Source organism: Schistocerca piceifrons, chromosome 6 (assembly GCF_021461385.2).
Source record: "Schistocerca piceifrons isolate TAMUIC-IGC-003096 chromosome 6, iqSchPice1.1, whole genome shotgun sequence".
NCBI classification, from domain to species: Eukaryota; Metazoa; Arthropoda; class Insecta; order Orthoptera; family Acrididae; genus Schistocerca; species Schistocerca piceifrons.
This window is the reverse complement of record NC_060143.1, coordinates 142,835,248-142,854,634: the sequence shown is the minus strand read 5'-3', so window position 1 is coordinate 142,854,634 and position 19,387 is coordinate 142,835,248. Positions and strand designations below refer to the sequence as shown.

The window sequence follows — 19,387 nt, the reverse complement described above, 5'->3', positions numbered from 1 at the left end:
GTGTTTGGGCTAACAAAGGATGCACTCCATAGGAAGCAGTATGTGTACTGACCTGCATAGGTTGCACACCCAAGATCTGGATGCACAGTTGTAAGACACACCACAGAAGTCTGCAGACATTAGAACCATTGGAGACCACCACTCATGGATGTGTACACACAGCCTCGACATGGAATCTCTGCTTCAAAGGTTGGTGAACAACAGGATGATTTCATCACGATCATCTAATAGGCTTTGCTCTCCAAACCTTCATCTTCAGCTCTGTTTCCTCATCTATCCCCCCTCCACTCCCCCACCCCCCCACCCCCACCCCCCTCTCCCCTGGCCCTGGCCCTCCCATTTGGGATGCAGTGGAAGATTGGGAAGCGTACGAACACTGCCTGTGGCACCATTTCCACACCTTCCATGTTACAGAAGCGAATGTATGTCGTGCACTTTTTGTGTCATGGATTTCTCATGCCATGTATCAGGTGTGATGTTGCAACAGCTGATCCCACAGCAGGAACCTTCCATGTTGTCCTTTGACAATTTATGTTTGTTGTCATCTTCCTATTATCACTGCTGCACACACATCGTGGCAGCTGGAGTTGAATTCTACCAATGCAAGAAGCAGCTGCTTCAGTATGCAAGAAGCAGCCGCATCAGTTGTATCGTGCCTGGGCCGTGAACCATCACGACTGTAGTAGCAAGTGCTGTTTGGTCATGGCCAAGTCAAAATAATTGTATGAAGGCATCATGGTTTGCGATGTTATCATCCGCACTGCCCCAGATAAGTCAGTCCAGTGATGGGCCCTCCAATTGTAGAATTCATCCCTTGAAGAGGTTTCGTCATTTGCTCAGTCGTATGAGGTCTCTCACACTGCTGGTCAGCAGCTGCATGCCTGATGCATTGTTATAGTGATACAAGATGGCCCAGCTGTGTCCAGGGAGGACAATACTGTGGTGGTGCAAGCTGTCAATCCAATGGCTTCCACACAGCACATGAACGGCATTCTAGACAGCGCTCCCTGTTGTCATCATGTGACAGCGCTCCCTGTTATCATGTGTAGACACCAGCAAAGCAGTTTCCCTGCATAATGTCCAAACAAAGATCTCAACTCTCCGCCACTGTCACTGGTAAACGGGTGCCTTTGGGGATTTGATAAACAGCAAATCCCCTTACTTGGCCAATTCATGGCTGAAGTTACCTACAAAACAGTGACTTGGCCTATTACCTTTATTGTTGTCCACTGTGCTAGTTTAGCAAACATTTTTGGGTTTGATATCTTTCTGCCCTTTGGCTTTTCCGTCACCAACTCCAGACATTTGCGATCTGCCAAAGCCCCCCCTCAATCATTGGAATCTCTGTGCTCAGAATTTCAGGATATCTTTGCAGAAAGTCTAGGGTGTGTCACAACATTCAAGTCCACTTAACCTTGAAGCAGTTGGCTTCGGGATTGTGGTTCCCGTTTCCTCTAGTGAATGGGCCACACCCCTTGTCACCGTGAAAAAACCCTCAGGTAAATTGTGACTGTGCGGTCACTGTGAATTCACAGTCTGTAGGTGACACACACCCTTTCCCACATCTGGATGAGCTTTTCACACACTTAGCAGAGGTCAATTCTTCTCCAAACGACATTTCTGACACATATCACCAATTCACCAGTTACCCATGAATGAGGAGTCCCCAAGTATATCATGGTTCGTAATATGTCTTTTGGCCCGTATCAATACCAGTTGTTGATGTTTGGGTTGATATGAGCATCCGCAATTTTTGAATGCTTTCTGGAACAAGTCACGTCCACTATTCCGCACTGTTTCAACTTTCTGGATGACATTGTCATTACTGGACTACTACAAGTTACCACTTGCACAATCTCAGGGCCTTTTGTCAAAAGCTCCAGGTCATGGGTCAGCATTGCAATCTGTAGAAGTCCAGATTTTTCCAACCATTTTGTGTGTGATCCATGCCGTCTTGCAGCAGGGCATCCGATACGTGGAGAGTCTCACCCTGGCACATTATGGATGTGCTGTGTCCCTCATTGTTGCAAGAACTGCAGACTTCCTGGGAAAAATTGGCTATTACCGCCAATTCATTCCTGGGCCATTCACCACTGCACATCATCTCTACTTGCTACCCTGTAAGGGTGCTTCCTTTCTCTGGTCTCTAGTGTGTTACTAGGCCTTCACCACACTAAACGAACACCTCAGGTCGGCACTGTGTCAAGCTGCTTTCCTTCCTACTGGGTCCCCAGTTTCTCTCCAAATACAACTACGACATTCATTTTCACCCCACTGAGTACTGTGCCCATATCGAGCCTTATCCCGGCTGCCTGTTGGCCCAACACCCAAGTTTGATTGAGAAGAGCTAGTGTATTTTCATTTGTATATCATCTCCTGCCAAGCGGTAGATGGGTTTCTGATCACTAGTGCCTGAGTCACTGAGGCAACAGTGTTCAATACCGTTCTCAAGCAAGTAGTCTGCCTTATCCAGCAGGGTTGGTCTTGTCGTCCTCTGGACCCCACTTCTGATCCGCTTCATAATTACTTTGTCTTGTACGAACATTTCCTGTCTTAGACTATGTCCTCTTGCTCTCCACAGACAACGCAGCTCCCAGGGTGGTCATTCCCAGGAGTTTGCAGCGGGAGGTCTTACAACTGTTGCATGAGGGTTACTGGAGTGTTCCTGCCCCAAAGCCTTGGCTCATAGACATAAGTACTGGCCTGGTATTGGCCAGGTGCTGGAGCGTTTGGTTGCTGTGTGTTCCCAGTGTGTTAGTCAGCAAGTGGATCCAAAGGCTTCATTCTCCCATAGCCTCCAGGAACCCAGCCCTGGGAACACATCCATGTGGATTTTGTGGGTCCATTTCTGGATGTTTTTAGCTGATTGACATTGACGCTTTCTCACATTTACCATACTTGGTGCAGTACTCCTCTCCTTGGCCACTATTGAAGTCACTATTCAGGCTCTCGCAAAACTTTCTTACGTGGAAGGTCTTCCAGTTACTCTCATTTTTGACAGTGGACCTCAGTTCCTGTCTCAGGCATTTTGTGATTTCTGTGTGCAGTCAAGCATTCCCCATGTTTGCTCACCTCCAATCTAACTTGGAAGATGAGAGCATGGTCTGACCCAAATGAGAAAAAATATCTGCTAGACTTTCCTGCCAAGGAAGGAATTAGCAGTTTTTTTTCTGACGGTCTACCGGATAACTGCTATTGGTTCCTGTGGCCCAGCCAGGCTTCTCCACAGGTGCCAGCCAAGGACACTGCTCCTCTCCCCTGTCCAGGATCTCGCCCACCATCACGTTCTGCTGTAGTAAGCTTTCCACCGGGACAGTAGTCTGGCCTCATGGTTTTGGTTGGTGCCCCCCCTGGAGACTGGCCAATCACTGTGTATCAGAACGGCTGTCGCGTCTACACCATCGAGACTAAAGATTGAGAGTTCCAGCACAATTGAAATCAGCTACTCGTCTCGGTGCCCCCCCGCCCCATGGCTGCACTGCCATATTCTCCAGTGCTATGGTCACTGGGTCCCGCCTATCTACCAGTATTCCAGCCGCCTCTTCTCCCAGTGTCAGCACCTCTACCTGATGAGCCTGCGATCTCAAAGCCACTGGCAGCAGCTCCAGTGGCCTTCCAGATGGCGGACTTGCCCTCGCCAGTTAAATATATCCTGCGTGTCCTCATCCTGCACTGGAGTCACCTTCACCTTCCACACCGCCACGGGATGTTGCCAGGGATCCTGGCTTGGACTGCCTGTCACTGGTCCTGTCATCTCATGGTCTGACCAGGGGTGGAGGGAGTCGGGGTGCTCCTCATCCGAGTCACTTTCACCCATAATCTTTCTTCAGCTACTAGGAGTTGCTCTCACCTCCAAGGACATTGACACGTCTCCAAATTGTGGCCGTCTGACCTTGCCTAGGGAATCAGCGATGCTCCACTCCTCGCCCCCTCACCCACACCCCCCACCCCCACCCCCACCCTCCACCCAAGGAAGGAGCTTTGGTATAGTGACATGGATAGATTCCGCAGGTGCTATAACCATCAGATGTCACCAGTTATGGATGCACTTGCAGCCTCCTCTCCATGCACTTGACTGGCTGGCCAACAGCTTATAGAGTCGAGCCCTGCCAGCCTTTCCCTCAGTTAGGTGTTGACATTCCGACTAGGATTATCAAACTAGTAGTGTAGCCACTCCATGGAAAGTGTCTTCCTGTAACAAATTATTTCCAGGCACAATAAAGTGTTGTATCAGTCATTGTTTGTATGTTCTTGTGGTTAGAATAGTACATGGATGACGGGGAGGTTATTGATGTAGCACAGCATTGGCTCTGGCGTTGTGTGGGCATACAGGCCCTCCCAGTAAGAAGGCATAAGGGTGTCGCATTGAATGGGGATTGTGTTGAAAAAATAAGGTTTTTTTAGCCAAAAGAATGGGGAATTATAATATGGCATATTGTAATCCTGAATAAAACCAACCTGCTTTCAGAAAAAAAGTGTTGAATTACTTCTTGAATGCCTCTTGTCTTTTTTTCCGCAATACGCTCCTTATTAAAGTGAGATCACTTTTTGTGTAATTGCTTACATAGTACATCGAATAAAAGCAGGCTTGATTGTCACTGAATCAAGATCATGCAAAAGGTTCTGTTTGAATGTTGGACTTGAGCCAACTTTTCCGGGATAATAAGAATTTTACTCATGTAATTATGACAAGTAGGCTCCCTTTATTTTCTTTACATCTCTTGCCTTTTATTGACTCTCTCAAATGTGAATTTGTTCGGTATGCTACGTTAGTATGTACCAGTAACTCCACCCCCAGTCGTTTAAAGAATCAAACTCCTATATATAAAACAGCTTCAAACATCTAATAAATATTTTCTATTAAGCATGTTAAAATATTTTTTAAAGAAGAAGAAAAACTATAGTTATGTTGGTTTTATTTGTTTGGGATCATTCCCCCATAAACTAATAGAAAGTCAAAATTGGATGAAGATAGTCTGAGTATCTGAATGGTAAAACCATTTTAAATAACCATTGTAGGCTGCAGATAGTTTATACAAGATGACCTTTATTTTTTGTCATGTATTACATTACAAGACAGTTTCAACCTTTAGCCATTTTCAAATGCAGTTCTGTCAGCGATATGTGTATGTAAAGGCTATCTAATGTTACGTGGTGCACATACACACATCACGAAACAACTGCATTTGAAAATGGGCACGGGTCAAGCTGTCCAGTAATGTAATACATGGTGAAACAAAGGTCATCTTGTATAAAGAATCTGAAAGTCAACAGTGATCATTTAAAATGGTTTTATCATGCAGAAATTATGTTGAGGGCTGCGAGTAATTTGGGCACAGTGAGTTACGCTGCCTCAAGACGTATAGGCAGTTTCTGATGAACTGCTAGACTTATTGTGATCAGTCTTTAACATAAGATTACACATCTTTTAATGAGTAGATTATGATAGCATTTTAAATTTGATCAATAATTACATGAAATAGTGAAAAACCAGATTTTTTTGCCCCAATCCAAGCCATTAGACAGGCAACCTGGAACTGGGACCAGTTGACAGTTTCAGCAATTTAGAAATATAAATTGAGACAGGCAAATTATTGTTTACTGTTTCAACATATTCACACCACTAATGCTTCAATTTGTTACTTTTGTGACAATAATATATTAGTGTGTTAGATTGTTACAAAATAAGTAAAATAAATTGTCATATGTGCTTGTTTATTGTAGTTCTAAAATTTTTGAACATTAAGAAGAATTATACCTCCAGTCTACAGCAGGTCGGTCTGCAACTGGTGCAAAGAAGCATATTTATACCAGGTGTACCGGTATGAAATGAGCGTTTTTTTGTGAAATTGAAACACTAATTTTGAATTGAAAAGTAAAAACATTTTATTCAAAGTACTGACCATTGCTTTCTATACATTTTGACCACCTTTCTGGCAATTTGTGGACACCACGCCAATATAAATGTTCGTCTTTTGAAGCAAACCAATCAGACACCCAATTTTCGACTTCTTCGTAGGAATCGAAGTGTCCCATTGATGATAACAAATGGTAGTCGGAAGGGGCCAAGTCTGGTGAATACAGCGGGTGGGGTAGCAGCTCACAGCCAAGTGTTTTGATTGTATCCTGAACCAGTTTTGCTTTGTGTGCAGGTGCATTGTTGTGTAAAAAAAATTACTTTTCCATGGCTTCTGGCTCATTCTGGTCTTTTCTCGATTAATGCATAGTTCAAATTGATCATTTGTTGTCTGTAGCAATTAGTATTCACAGTTTCTCCGGGTTTAAGAAGCTCATGATACACCACACCTTTCTGATCCCACCAAACACAGAGCATTGTCTTCTTGCCGAATCGATCTGGTTTTGCAGTCAATGTTGATGGTTGTCCCGGAGTAACCCATGATTTTTCCTGTATAGGCTTCTTAAAATAAATCCAGTTTTCATCGCCAGTAACAATTCGATGCAAAATTGATTTTCTTTCATGTCTTTGAAGCAAAATTTGACAAATGGTTTTTCGGTTTTCCATCTGTCTTTCATTCAATTCATGTGGCACCCATTTTCCACACTTTTTGATCTTTCCCATAGCTTTCAAACAGTCAGAAATTGTTTGTTGTGCAACATTTAGCATTGCTGCCATTTGCTTCTGACTCAAAGTATTATCTTCATCCAATATTGCTTGCAATTCGGCGTCTTCGAACTTTTTTGGTGATCTTCCATGTTCTTCATTTCTTACATCAAAATCATTATTTCTGAACCGTTGAAACCATCTTTTGCATGTTGCTTCTGATAGAGCATGATTACCATATGCCTTGACAAGCATTCCATGCAACTCTGCAGCACTTTTTTTCAAATGAAAACAAAAAATTAATTCTTTCCGCAAATCATCACTTTCTGGCACAAAATTCGACATTGTTAACCCAATGAAAACATATGATGTTGTTTGTTCCATGACTTGGTGTATAATAAATATCTTTGACAGATGTCATACCAACCAAACAAAAAAAAAAAATTAAGGCTCATTAACAACAAATGTTCCCTAGCGACACATTTGTATCTTAACGCTCATTTCATACCGGTACATGTGGTACTGTATATTATTTTAGAATTTATTTGTTTCCTTATCTTCATTTGTGTGTGTTCCATTTTACAGATTCAGTTAACTCCGCAACAACTACAAATGATAAGAATGCAGATGCAAGGTGGTACAAATCAGCCAATTATAATTCAGACGGCCCCACTACAGACGATACAGCAGGCAGGGCAGCCACAGATCATACAGGTTTGTTAGTGTTATTGACCAAACTTACAGTGATATAATTTGATCTTGTACATGTTTACTAAAGTGTCTTCATTAACTGTTACAGGTTGCCCCGCAGTCTGGAGGGGGGACGCCTGTTTATCTGACTCAAGCAGCTGATGCTACAAATGGGGAAAATGAGTAATTAAGGGCATTCAGAATATTTTATAATGTGAATTGTCCACAGTGAAATGAACAGACTTCAAATAAACCTATCAAGTTGCTGTGAACTTTAAAATTTGTGACCACAAATGCGTGTGAATGTTGGGGACCACCAGCTACCCTCAATAGTTATTCCTGTATGCTAGCATACTGCGAACTTGAGAAACAATATTCTCACACCCATGTTCCACTGGCTCATTCAAAGAGTTTAGTGTTATTTATATTTAACTGACGACTGTTTTCAACTTTTGACTTTTGTACAGAAGGAATGAAGTGTGTTTCATTCATTTAAAGTATGTTCTACTTAATTGTATATGCATGTGTGAGTGTGAATGTGCAATAACTGGAAATTTGTAGGTCCAGATCAATCTACATATGTAACATCCAAATGCAATAATTGTGCAGTAATTTATTTTGTGTATAGTTGTAATAAAAGTTTTCATATAACAACCATTTAGAGTTTAAGCTATGTTGTGAGGTAAAGATGCTAAGTGTAAGCTTCTAGGTTAAAAGAGATGATTGAGAAATGCAGTTACCACCCTGACTGATACATACACACACACACACACACACACACTGAAAATTTCTACATCTGAACTTATATTTTGTAAACACCCTTACTATTGTCTATGGGCAACAGCCTTGCCACAGTGGAAACACTAGTTCCTGTCAGATCACTGAAGGTGAGCCCTGTCGGGCTTGGCTAGGGCTTGCATGGGCGACCATCTGGGTCTGCCAAGCAGTGTTAATAAATGAGGTGCACTCAGCCCTCAGGGCCAATGGAGGAGATACTTTACTGAGAAGTAGCGACTCCAGTCGTGAAAACTGACAACAGCTGGGAGAGCGGTACACTGACTACACGCCCTTCTACATCCCCATTCAGTTATGCCTACTCGCAGTTGGTTGATACCACTGAGCCTTCTAAGACTTATTTGGACAGAGTTAGGAGTTATTATGGTGTATGGCAGAGAGTACATAATGTAATACTATTACAGCAGCCAGTGTGGGGAAAAAAAGATATAAAAAATTCTTTTCTAATAGTGTGTTAGAAGAACCATAGTTTAATTTATCAAACAATGGAAAATCCAGGATGGAGTTAAGATAATATTATGAAAAGATAGATAGCTACTCACCATATAGAGGCAATGTAGAGTCACAGGCACTACAAAAAGATGTGCTAAACATGTGACCTTACAGCTAACAAGCCTTCTTCTAAACTAGACGACACACACAAATTTATGCAAGCACAACTCACACACACATGACCACTGAGGCCAGACTGGGAGCAGTTGCATCTGACAGGAGAAGCAATTTGGATGCTGGGGGTAAGGAGGAGGCTAGGGCAGGGAGGTGGAAGGATAGGGTAGGGATATGGGGCACGGACAGTAAAGTACTGCTTGTGGGTGCAAGGAAGGATGTGATGGGGACAGGGCAGAGCAGCTAGGAGCACTAGGGAGATTGGTTGGGGGGGGGGGGCTGAGGGCAGGCCTCAGCATATCCTTATATGATGAGTAGTAATATATCCTTTTCATAATACTGTCTTAAGTTTCATTTATCTTATTTTACTCTCTGATTAATCTTGATATGATCACAAAGATAAGGTAGGGCTCATGCAGAAACACACAGACAGATCTTTTCCCCTCACTCTGAGAGTGGAACAGGAGAAGAATGGCTAACAGTGGTACAAGATACCATACACCATATGATGGCTTGTAGAGTGTGGTATGTATGTAGATTTAGAAGGAAATAATATGTTGATCTACTCGTGTGATAAAGTGCATTTTCAGAATTTTAACAATAAGCATCATGTGATGCACAGTGCCTCTCTTCTAATATGTCACTGGAACTGCATAATCATCTCCATGAGAATGTTGTGCTAGTAAAGTGTTTTCCTTGAAAATAACTTGCATTCCATGTGTAGATGACAATCTCTATGTAACTTTGTGATTTTATTTATTATCTTTTTTTTGCATATAGTCACCAACTGGTGACTTTTGCAAACACCATAGCATTTTTATACAATTTTTGTACAAACAGTAGGAATTTGCAATTCACATGTTCGAGAAGCCATTTACAGGTGATGCACTTGGCAATATATGATACAGTACTTCATAATGCAATATACAGTTGTTACATAGTATAGGTATTTGAATTTACAGCATGTTGTTATAAATTACAATCACCTCAGAATAGTACATCGTACTGATAGAAGAGTTAGGCCTCCATTTAGGAATAGCTACATTTTAATATTAGTATTCATTCAGTGAGTACAAACATTTGAGAGTTAAGAATGATTTTAATTCCCTTTTGAATACTTTACCTCTGTGGCATCTTATAGCACTTAGCAGTTTGTTAAACCACATCTGGCCATTAATCCAAGGACTATGATCTGTTGTCTGTAGTTTAGTTCTGTTTCTGAAGAAGCAGTCTTTTTGTCTTGTGTTATGGGTATGCACATCTGAGCACTTAGTTTCATTATTTTTATGGTCCACAAAGAATTTTATTAATTTTTTACAGGTACAAGGAATATACTGTTAGATATTTATATTGTACAAAGGTTTCCCTACATGAATCTCTGTATCCTAGTCGATGCATGGTCCTGATTGCTCTTTTCTGCAGTGTTAGGATTCTGTTCATGTGCCTAATTTTGATAGTTTGCTAATTAAGTGCAGTGAACTGCTGATTTTCTTGCATACAAAATTGATATGGTCTACCCATCTAAGATTTTCTTCTAGGTATATCCCCAAAAATTTACATTTGTCAGTGTCTACTTTTTTGATGCCACTTATATTATCAATACAGGTTTGGTATGAATTACCAGTTTTAAATGGTAATAGCTGGGATTTGCTAATATTGACTTCTAGACCTTGATCATGGAAGTAAGTAGTTATTTGACTTTAGCCATCAGTTGCAGCCAATGTCAAGTCATTAGTTTGTTTGCAAAAGAACAAAAGTTAAGTATCATCTGCATAACTTATTAATTGTTAGTACAGAGGTGCCTCTAAATCATTAATGTAGACCAGGAAAAGGAAAGGGCCACATTGTTTTACTGTTTCATTGCTGGATTCGAAATGTATGATCTGATCATTAATTTCGTAACTCAGCTTTGTACACTGCTTATGATTGGTTAGATAAGTGATCAGTAGTTGTATGGATGTGGCATTTATATTGGAAGTTTCCAGTTTGCTTAGTAGTAGCTCATGGTTCACTTTGTCAAAGTCTTTAGTAAGGTCTAGAAATATTCCTGCTGTCTGCATTCCCTCATCCAGAGCATCATACACTTTGTGGAGAAATTCGGTAATTGCCGTAATGGTACTGTGATGCTTTCTGAAGCCATGCTGTGTTTCTGCTAGTAAATTATTCTTTGTGAAATAATCAATAAGTTGTGTCAATGAAACAATTTCAAATATTATACCGAAAATTGGCATTAGTGATATGTGCATGAAGTTTGATAGCTCTTCTTCCGATCCTTTTTTATGCACAGGTTTAACTGTACTTTTCTTAAATATATTTGGAAATGTGTGCTCCGTGATACTACTGTTGATCATCATATGGGTAATTATTCCAACTAATTCCTTATTGCAGTTTTGATTATAACACTACTCAGTCCATCCCAGCCAGATGAGGTCTTATTCTTTAATTTATTTTTCCTATTTCTTCCAAACTCACTTCTTTAAATTCAAAAGCAGTTTCCAGCCTAGGGTAAGGCTTTACTATCAGAGTCAGACCTGTGTTATTAACTGGATTCACAGCTGAAGATATAAAATATTCATTAAATATATTGCAGATTTTATCTGGATCATTAATAAGGTTTCCTTCATGTTGGATTCTGTCTATTTGAGCATCCAACTTAGGGGTGGCTTTGCTATATCTATTTATTATATTCCATGAAGTCTTCCCTATATTTGTTGACTGATCTGTTTTCTTAAATTTGAGAGCTGTTCCTGAAATTAGTTTTTAGCTTGATTGTAGTTATCCTTAAATATCTGCAATTTAGTTGACTTATATAGCGCACATAGATCCTCGATATTTTGCCCGAGTTTAATCATGTAAGCTGGAAGAGTCAGTCCGGTCTTTTTTACATTTAGGTTGTGAGTTACTACTTTCTTAATTTCTTTCACTGGGCAGCAAAAATCAAGATATTGTAAAATAATATCATAAAATTTGGCCCATTTTTATTTGGACCCTTTTTGCTGAAGAACTAGTTGACATTCCTCAGATGCTAGTTTACTTTTAAGAGCATTAATGTTTTTCTCTATAAGCATTCTTTTATGTTCTAAAATCTGAGTCCTTTCTTGGCTACAAAACATAAACAGAATAAGGCTAATGATTCTAAGACCCTCCCAGCTGAATGCTTCCCATGGTGTTGTATGCACTAGGCTGCTCGATGTTGTGACTGAGGCAAAACTCCAAATGTACCTCTCTGATCAGGATGTCACTCCAGTCTATCAGCTGCTGAAAAAAGTTTGTCTCCTTAGCGCCCACACACTCTCTCTTTCTCACTTTTGATAGAGTGGTTCTTCCGTCCAAGATCAAAGCAGGTTATGTTATCACAGTCGCACCATATATTCCGAACCCTATGTGCTGCTACCAGTGTCATCATTGCAACCCCACTCGAGAGTCCTGTTGACACCCAGCCAAATATGTAACCTGTGGTAGGGATGCTCACAAGGGCGATTGTCCGCCTCCTTCTCCCTGCTGCATCAACTGCAATGGCGACACGCTGCCTGCTCCCAGATTGTCCCGTATACCTGAATGAACGGGCTGTCTAGGAGATCAGGGTGAAGGAAAAAGTGCCGCACCTGGTCACTCGCAAGTTGGTGGCTTTTGGAAAGTGTGCATTCTACAATATGGTGCCTACAGTACTGTTCTTGCTACATCTCGCTCCACAAATGACATGGCCATGTAGACATGCGACCTCAAATTTAGGATCATAGTTACAGGCAAACTGTCTCCTTCGCTGACTCAAAGATCCTCGTCGACGGTGTCACCATGTGATACCCTCACCCGGCCGCCGGCCGACCCCGTGTCGCCGGTGCACACCACCAACTGTATTTTTGCCCTGGACTCCGCAGGCCAACAGAAGAAGAATGCTGACGCTGCTATGGACCTCATGGAGCAGGATCCTCCTACCTCTGTGCCCTGTAACAGCAAGTCTTCAACCACCTGCCCCTCATTCTCGGTTATACATCTGGGGCAGATTTGCAGCTTCATATCAAATCCCATTTTGCTCAGTCATGGGCTGACTTTTGGGAGGTCACTCCCCTTTTTAATAACCTTCATGCAATCAGGGAGACTTCCATCACAAGGCATTCTTCCCTCTCCCAGCAGGAGTCTTATCATCCTCTGCCATCTTTGTACCGGTCATACGAAGTTGACCCAAAGTTTTTTACTCCACATTGAGCCATGCCCCTCGTAGTAGCTGCGGATGTCCCCTCAGAGTGACCCATATTTTGCTAGACTGCCCCTGCCTTTTGGCCCTTCACTCTAAATAGACCCTCACATCTTCCTTGTCCCAGGTGTTAGTAGACAACCCTCACATGGTTAGGTCGTCCTCAGTTTTCTTCAAAAAAGTAATTTGTCCTCTGAGCTTTAATTCCTTGAATTTCCCTCAGGAATTGGAGTCCCTCAGTTAGCATTGGCCTTGCCTCCACAGAGGCTGGATTCTTCCTCCACTTCTTTCCCTATTTTTTTTTTTTTTTTTTTTTTTTTTTTTGCACAATTTTATTTACCCTTTTCTTGTGTCTTCTTTCCCTGGATGTTGTTCCCATTGTGTTGTGATAATTGTTGGGTGTGGGGATCAGGAAGGGTCAGTGACAGTGCTGGTGCACAACACACATAGCATTTCTGGGTACTCCTACTCTCGCAGTTTTTTCCTACCCCTCACCTGTTTGTTCTTCTTCCTGCTGCCCCAACATTCCATTTACCTATTTGTTTGCCCATTTTCCCTTTCCCTTACATGAAAGTGCTATTTGTGTTGTTCCACTCTTGGTTTCTGCCATCTTGGATCATGAGACCGATGAGCTCATTGTTTGGGTTTCTACCCCTGTTCAACCAACCAACCAACCAACCATCCATTCAACCAAGAAGTCCTCAATCCAATTTCATTAAATACCCCATATGGTCATACTTACATAATTAAATGTAGGTGTGATACTCAAAAGCTTTTCAGAAGTAATGAAATTCTACATCCACCTAATTTCTTTGCTCCATGGCTTTCATGTCGTCATGTGTGAAAAGCAAAAGCTGATTTTCTCATGTCCAATGTTTTCTAAATACACCATAGCTGACACAAAGAAGATCATTCTGTTGGAGATACCTTATTATGTCAGATGAGTGTCAGTGATAGTGGCACCCCTCTTGTTGATGAACATGAAATTTGCTTACTTTCAAACACAGGGCACAGTTTATTTGTTTGAGGGAACTACTGTATGGTTTAGAGAGAGGGTAACTCAGCAGGAAGTTCCGTACAAAATGTGACAGGACACTGTGGTTTCTTTTACAGGACACTGTGGTTTCTTTTAATTTTAGTGATTTCAGCTTTTTCTCAGTAGCACTGGGACTAATATGTTCAGTGCTCATCTTTGCAGGGGCGTGAGAATTAAACTGGGGCAGTACTACTAGATCTTCCATTTGAAAGAGACATTTTTGAAAACAGAATTCATTATTTCTACTTATTCTTTGTTACCCTCAGTTTTGTTTCTTATACCATTCGTAGCATCCTAGATACTAACTTTTATGGGAGTAACAGCTGTAACATATGACCAAAATTTAATTGGATTTGGACAGTTGTCATTTCATAAAATTCTGCTGTGATAGTTGTTGAAGGCTTTGCACATTTTCCTTTGACAGCCAAACATGTTTAATTTAGCATCTGTCTATAGTTCTACGTTTTGTTTTACAGTTATTGCGGAATAGCCACTGCTTCTCCAGAAGTTTCTTTACATCAATTTATACCATGGAGGATCCCGACTGCCGCAAACTTGCTTTGCTGGATTCAAATCTATAGGTCCTAAATCAACTATTCTTCTAAATTTGAACCACAATTCTGTTCTTTGTTTGTGGATGATTTCTCTTTGTTTTGCTCTTCTTCAAGCCTTGCAACGACAAGGTGTCAGTTGCAACTTACTCGTAGACGTTTGGATGACCGGACGCAGAAGAGTGGTTTTAAGTTTTCCACCAAGAAGTCCATGTGTGTTCTTGTTCATCGTTCTCATTTGATTTTAACCTTTCCTGAGGATGAGAGACACTGTCCTTACTTTTAAAGACACGGTGAGATTTCTGGGGCTCATTTTTGACTCAAAGCTTACGTGGTTACCTCATCTTAAAAGACCTGAAATGACGGTCACTTAAGGCTTTAAGTATTTTAAAATGTCTTAGCCACAGGACATGGGAAGCAGACAGGACTTGTCTGCTCCAGTTTTACAGGGCGTTTGTGCGATCTCGGCTCGATTATGGGTGCACGGTGTATGGGTCTGCGAGGCCTTCTTACTTAAAGATGTTGGATGTTGTGCACCATGAAGGGCTTCGGTTGGCCACTGGGGCATTCAGAACTAGCTCCATACCAAGCCTCTGTGCAGAAGCTGGTGAACCGCCACTTCATATGCGGCGGCGGCTACTTACGGTGCGCCAGGTGTATAAAACTTGGTCCACACCTGCATACCATACCGTTGCTCAGCTTCCTCTGGCACGGCTGTTTCATAACCGGCAACGAGCGACGCGGCCCTATGGGATTCGCGCACAGGATAGCCTCTCTGCAATGGATATGGCTGATCTTCATGTTTTCCGTCACGGTTGGAGCAGATTTCCACCTTGGCTCCTTCAGAGACCCAGACTTATTTTAGATTTGACTAATTTTAAGAAAGAAAGTGCACCAGATTGTACGTTCCAATCTCTGTTTTTTAACATTTTAGATGTGCATCACAGTTTTACCGTCGTTTACACTGATGGCTCCAAACAAGAGAATTTCCTTGGCTGTTCTGTAGTGTTCCTGATCATGTTACCCGGATTCGCCTCCCTGATGAATATACCGTTTTCGCAGCGGAGCTCCACACGATCTGGAAGGCACTGGAGCAGATGAATTGTGTTCGAGGCAATCTATTTCTCCTCTGCTCCGATTCACTTAGTGCCTTGCAATCCTTGCAGAATCTGTACCCAACTGAGGAGATGGTCCAGCTGATATATGACCAACTTTACTTGCTCCAATGGCGGGGTAAGAAGGCGTCCTTCTGCTGGATGCCTGGTCGTGTAGGAATATGGGGCAATGAACAGGTCGATCGGGCTGCCAAGGGGGCCTGCAGAGAGCAGGATGTGGTCCAGTGTCCTATTCCCTTGCAGTGTGTCATTTCTGCACTCCACAAGAAGTTGTGGGAGGAAGAATGGCTGGCGGTGATGGCCAATAAATTGCGGTTGGTGAAGTCAAAAACTCAGCCATGGCGTTCCTCTTGCTGGTTGCTCAGGCAGGAGGAAGAGACCCTCACGCATCTTCGGATTGGCCGCTTTCCTCTCACACATAGCTTTCAATTACGGCGGGAGGATCCCCCATTTTGTGATGTGCACATCTCTTTCCAGCACATTTTAACAGACTGTGTTTAATACCGTGATGCAAGGGCAGGAGCACAAGTTGATGGGGATCTGCCCTGTATTTTACCTAATGATGAGACGTGTGTCAAGGGTTTTAAAGTTTTGTGATGTGTCTGGACTCTGGCCTAAACTTTTAGGCTGGAGGTTTTAGTGTATTGCAAAGCGGCTGGCTCCTCTCTTTTTTCCTTGCGGTCAGCCAGCCACTACCATCTGCTATATTGTTTTAGCTCCCTTTACCACTTTCCTCTTCGTTGTCCATGTTTTACTGCTGATGGCATGCTTCGTCCCACGTTTCGGTGTGGGTAGGCACATATTTTTCCAACCTTGTTACCTGTGTTTTACGTACTGTTTTAAGTTACTGTTCTGGGTATTTTCTTGACACCTGTCTCAATCTGTTACTGAGCGGGCGCTGAAGACCTTGTCGTCATGCGCCCATACAACCCTCTCCATCATCAACGTGCCCCTGCTCGGTGCTAAATATTTCAAGTACCTCCTTGACATAAGATGCTACTGCCGCTTTATCTGGTCTACTGAACATGTACGCTGACACTGGTACACCTGCCTAGTATCATGTAGGGCCCCCGTAAGCATGCAGAAGTGCCACAACACAACACGACATTGCATGGTCTGGACTAATGTCTGAAGTAGTGTTGGAGGGAACTGACACGACGAATCCTGCATGGCTGTCCATAAATCTGTAAGAGTACAATTGGGTGGAGATCTCTTCTAAACAGCACGTTGCAAGGCATCCCAGGTATGCTCAATAATGTTAATGTTAGGAGAGTTTAGTGGTCAGCGGGAGTGTTTAAACTGAGAAGAGTGTTCCTGGAGCCACTCCATGGCAATTCTGGGTGCGTGGCATGTCACATTGTCCTACTGGAATTGCCCAAGTCTGTCGGAATGCACAATGGGCATGAATGGATGCAGGTGATCAGACAGGATGCTTAAGTACGTATCGCATTTCAGAGTCATTTCTAGACATACCAGGGGTCCCGTATCACTCCAGCTGCACATGCCCCACAACATTACTGAGCTTCCACCAGCTTGAACACTCCCCTGCTGACATGCAGATTCCATGGATTTATGAGATTGTCTCCATATCTGTACATGTCCTTCCGCACGATACAATTTGAAATGAGACTCGTCCAACCAGGCAACATGTTTCCAGTCATCAACAGTCCAATGTCGGTGCTCATGGGCCCAGGCGAGGCATAAAGCTTTGTGTCATGCAATCATCAAGGGTAAACGAGTGGGCCTTCGGCTCTGAAAGTCCATATCAATGATGTTTTGTTGAATGGTTCGCATGCTGACACTTGCTGATGGCCCAGCAATTTGTGGAAGAGTTGCAATTCTGTCACATTGAATGATTCTCTTGAATCATTGTTGGTCCCATTCTTGCAGGATCTTTCTCTGGCAACACCAATGTCTGAGATTTGATATTTACCGGATTCCTGATATTCACGGTAGGCTTGTGAAATGGTTGTAGGGGAAACTCCCCACTTCACTGCTTTCTTGGAGATGCTTTGTCCCATTGCTCATGTGCGAACACCAAGTTCAGACTCACTTAAATCTTGGTAACCTGCCACTGCAGCAGCAGTAACCAACTGCGCCAAACACTTGTTGTCGTATGTAGGTGTTGCCGACCACAGCACCATATTCTGCCTGTTACATATCTCTGTATTTGAATATGCATGCCTATACCAGTTTCTTTGGCGCTTCAGTGTAATTTTTCTATTTATTTTAGTTTCCTTTAATACTTTCGTAACCATTGTTACTTCAACTGCCTCATGGTAACTGATCACAACTTCAGTGTGGACATCTTCAAGATCAGATCTGTTTGTTACCATTAAATCTAATATTTTAATATAATGAGTGAAAAATTCTTTTCTGGCGCGGGTACTTAGTATTGTCTCGCATGATGTCTTTCATGCTTACCCCTCCCAAAACTGTTATATTCTAATTCATTTTTGGGTGATTACAGTCTGCTCCAATGATGACAGTATGACTGAGAAATTTTTACATTGGTATGTGGTGAGTTTTTCTCCATAGCTTTTGCTTACATCTGGGGATGGAGTCTGGTACTTTATAGATGGACCCAATTATATGTTTTCACCAACCCCGGATACTAAACATTCTCACATGCAGCTGTCTTGGTGGATTTGAGTTTCTTGTTTGCAGTGACCAATACACCATCTCAGTGCCACAATTGCCTTTCGATATACACTTAAATTTACCCAAAAATTCTCAATACTGTCGATTTCAGGTTTCAGTTAGCTTTCTGTACCTAGTATCATGTGAGCTCCAGTGCTGTTTAGGAATGCTTCAATCTTTGGGGCTGTGACTGCTTTGTCAGCTGATCACTAGGATTTCAAAAGTATTATCTGTAGAGGGAATTTCTCTGGGGTCTCCTACAACTATAAATATCTGACATAATAATAATAATAATAGCCACCTGCCGTGACAGCAGCCTCAGATGTGTAGTGTAGTAGTGCCCCTTTTACAGGAACCCTACAATTGACAGCCCGAAGGTACAAGTCTAGAAAGTCACAGCCTAGTGTGCCGTGGAACTATTGAAGAGTTAGGTTCACATCGTTCATTTGAACCAAACTACAGGGCTATGGGTAATTCTGGGGACAGTGCTACAGATTGTGAGATTGGATGAAATACTTCCCTGTCAGTAACTGGAATGATCCAAGTATGGCCTCAGAGCCAAAACAACTGGCATTGTTTTGCACCCAACTCTCTCAATGGATGGCACAGCAACCTCTTCAACATGTTAAATAAGGCTCACAGGCACAAACACTAGTTGCATCCCTCGCAGCCACTTCCCCAAGGGGCACCATTATTCACCATATGTCCAAATTACCAGTGATTAACAGAGCCCTACCCACCTGCATGTGCTTCCCCTTGACGCAGGCCATAGCAGGCTTCCCAACAAGTGAACTGTCTCAAGTTTCAGTTCAGTGGGAGACAGTACTTCAAACTTGTCAGTACAAAGAATGGTTATAGTACCCTAAGTACCTCCTGTGTAAAGGTTGTATTGCGGCCAAAATAAAAATGGTTAGTGATGTTGTGCAATAAAGTGTCAAGGTTCCAAACAGATGCTTTAGTTGCTGTGGGGTTGCAAACCAAGGCGGGGAAAAGGTGAGTGACCCTGGCAACAAGTAAGACGTCTTGTCACTGGTGGAAAGAAAGAGAGGGACTTTCAAAAAGTGTTTTTCTAAAGTAATTAAAAATTATATTTGATACTGGCAACAAGGGGAGAAGTAGAGACTAATCTAAAATTGTAAATAAGAAATATAAATCTTTTTCTGTACCATGCAAAGACAAAACATATTAAAGAAACAG

At 42.3% G+C, this 19,387-nt stretch overlaps 1 protein-coding gene across 1 annotated transcript in view; it reads left to right on the top strand.

The window, feature by feature from the left end:
• Positions 1-7,909, top strand: part of LOC124802897 (nuclear transcription factor Y subunit gamma-like) — a 42,866-nt gene extending 34,957 nt beyond the window's left edge. The window contains 2 exon segments of the mRNA XM_047263959.1: positions 7,148-7,276; positions 7,362-7,909. Coding sequence (XP_047119915.1) covers positions 7,148-7,276; positions 7,362-7,439 — 207 coding nt within the window. The 3' untranslated portion in view covers positions 7,440-7,909.
• The last annotated feature ends 11,478 nt before the right edge of the window (positions 7,910-19,387 follow it).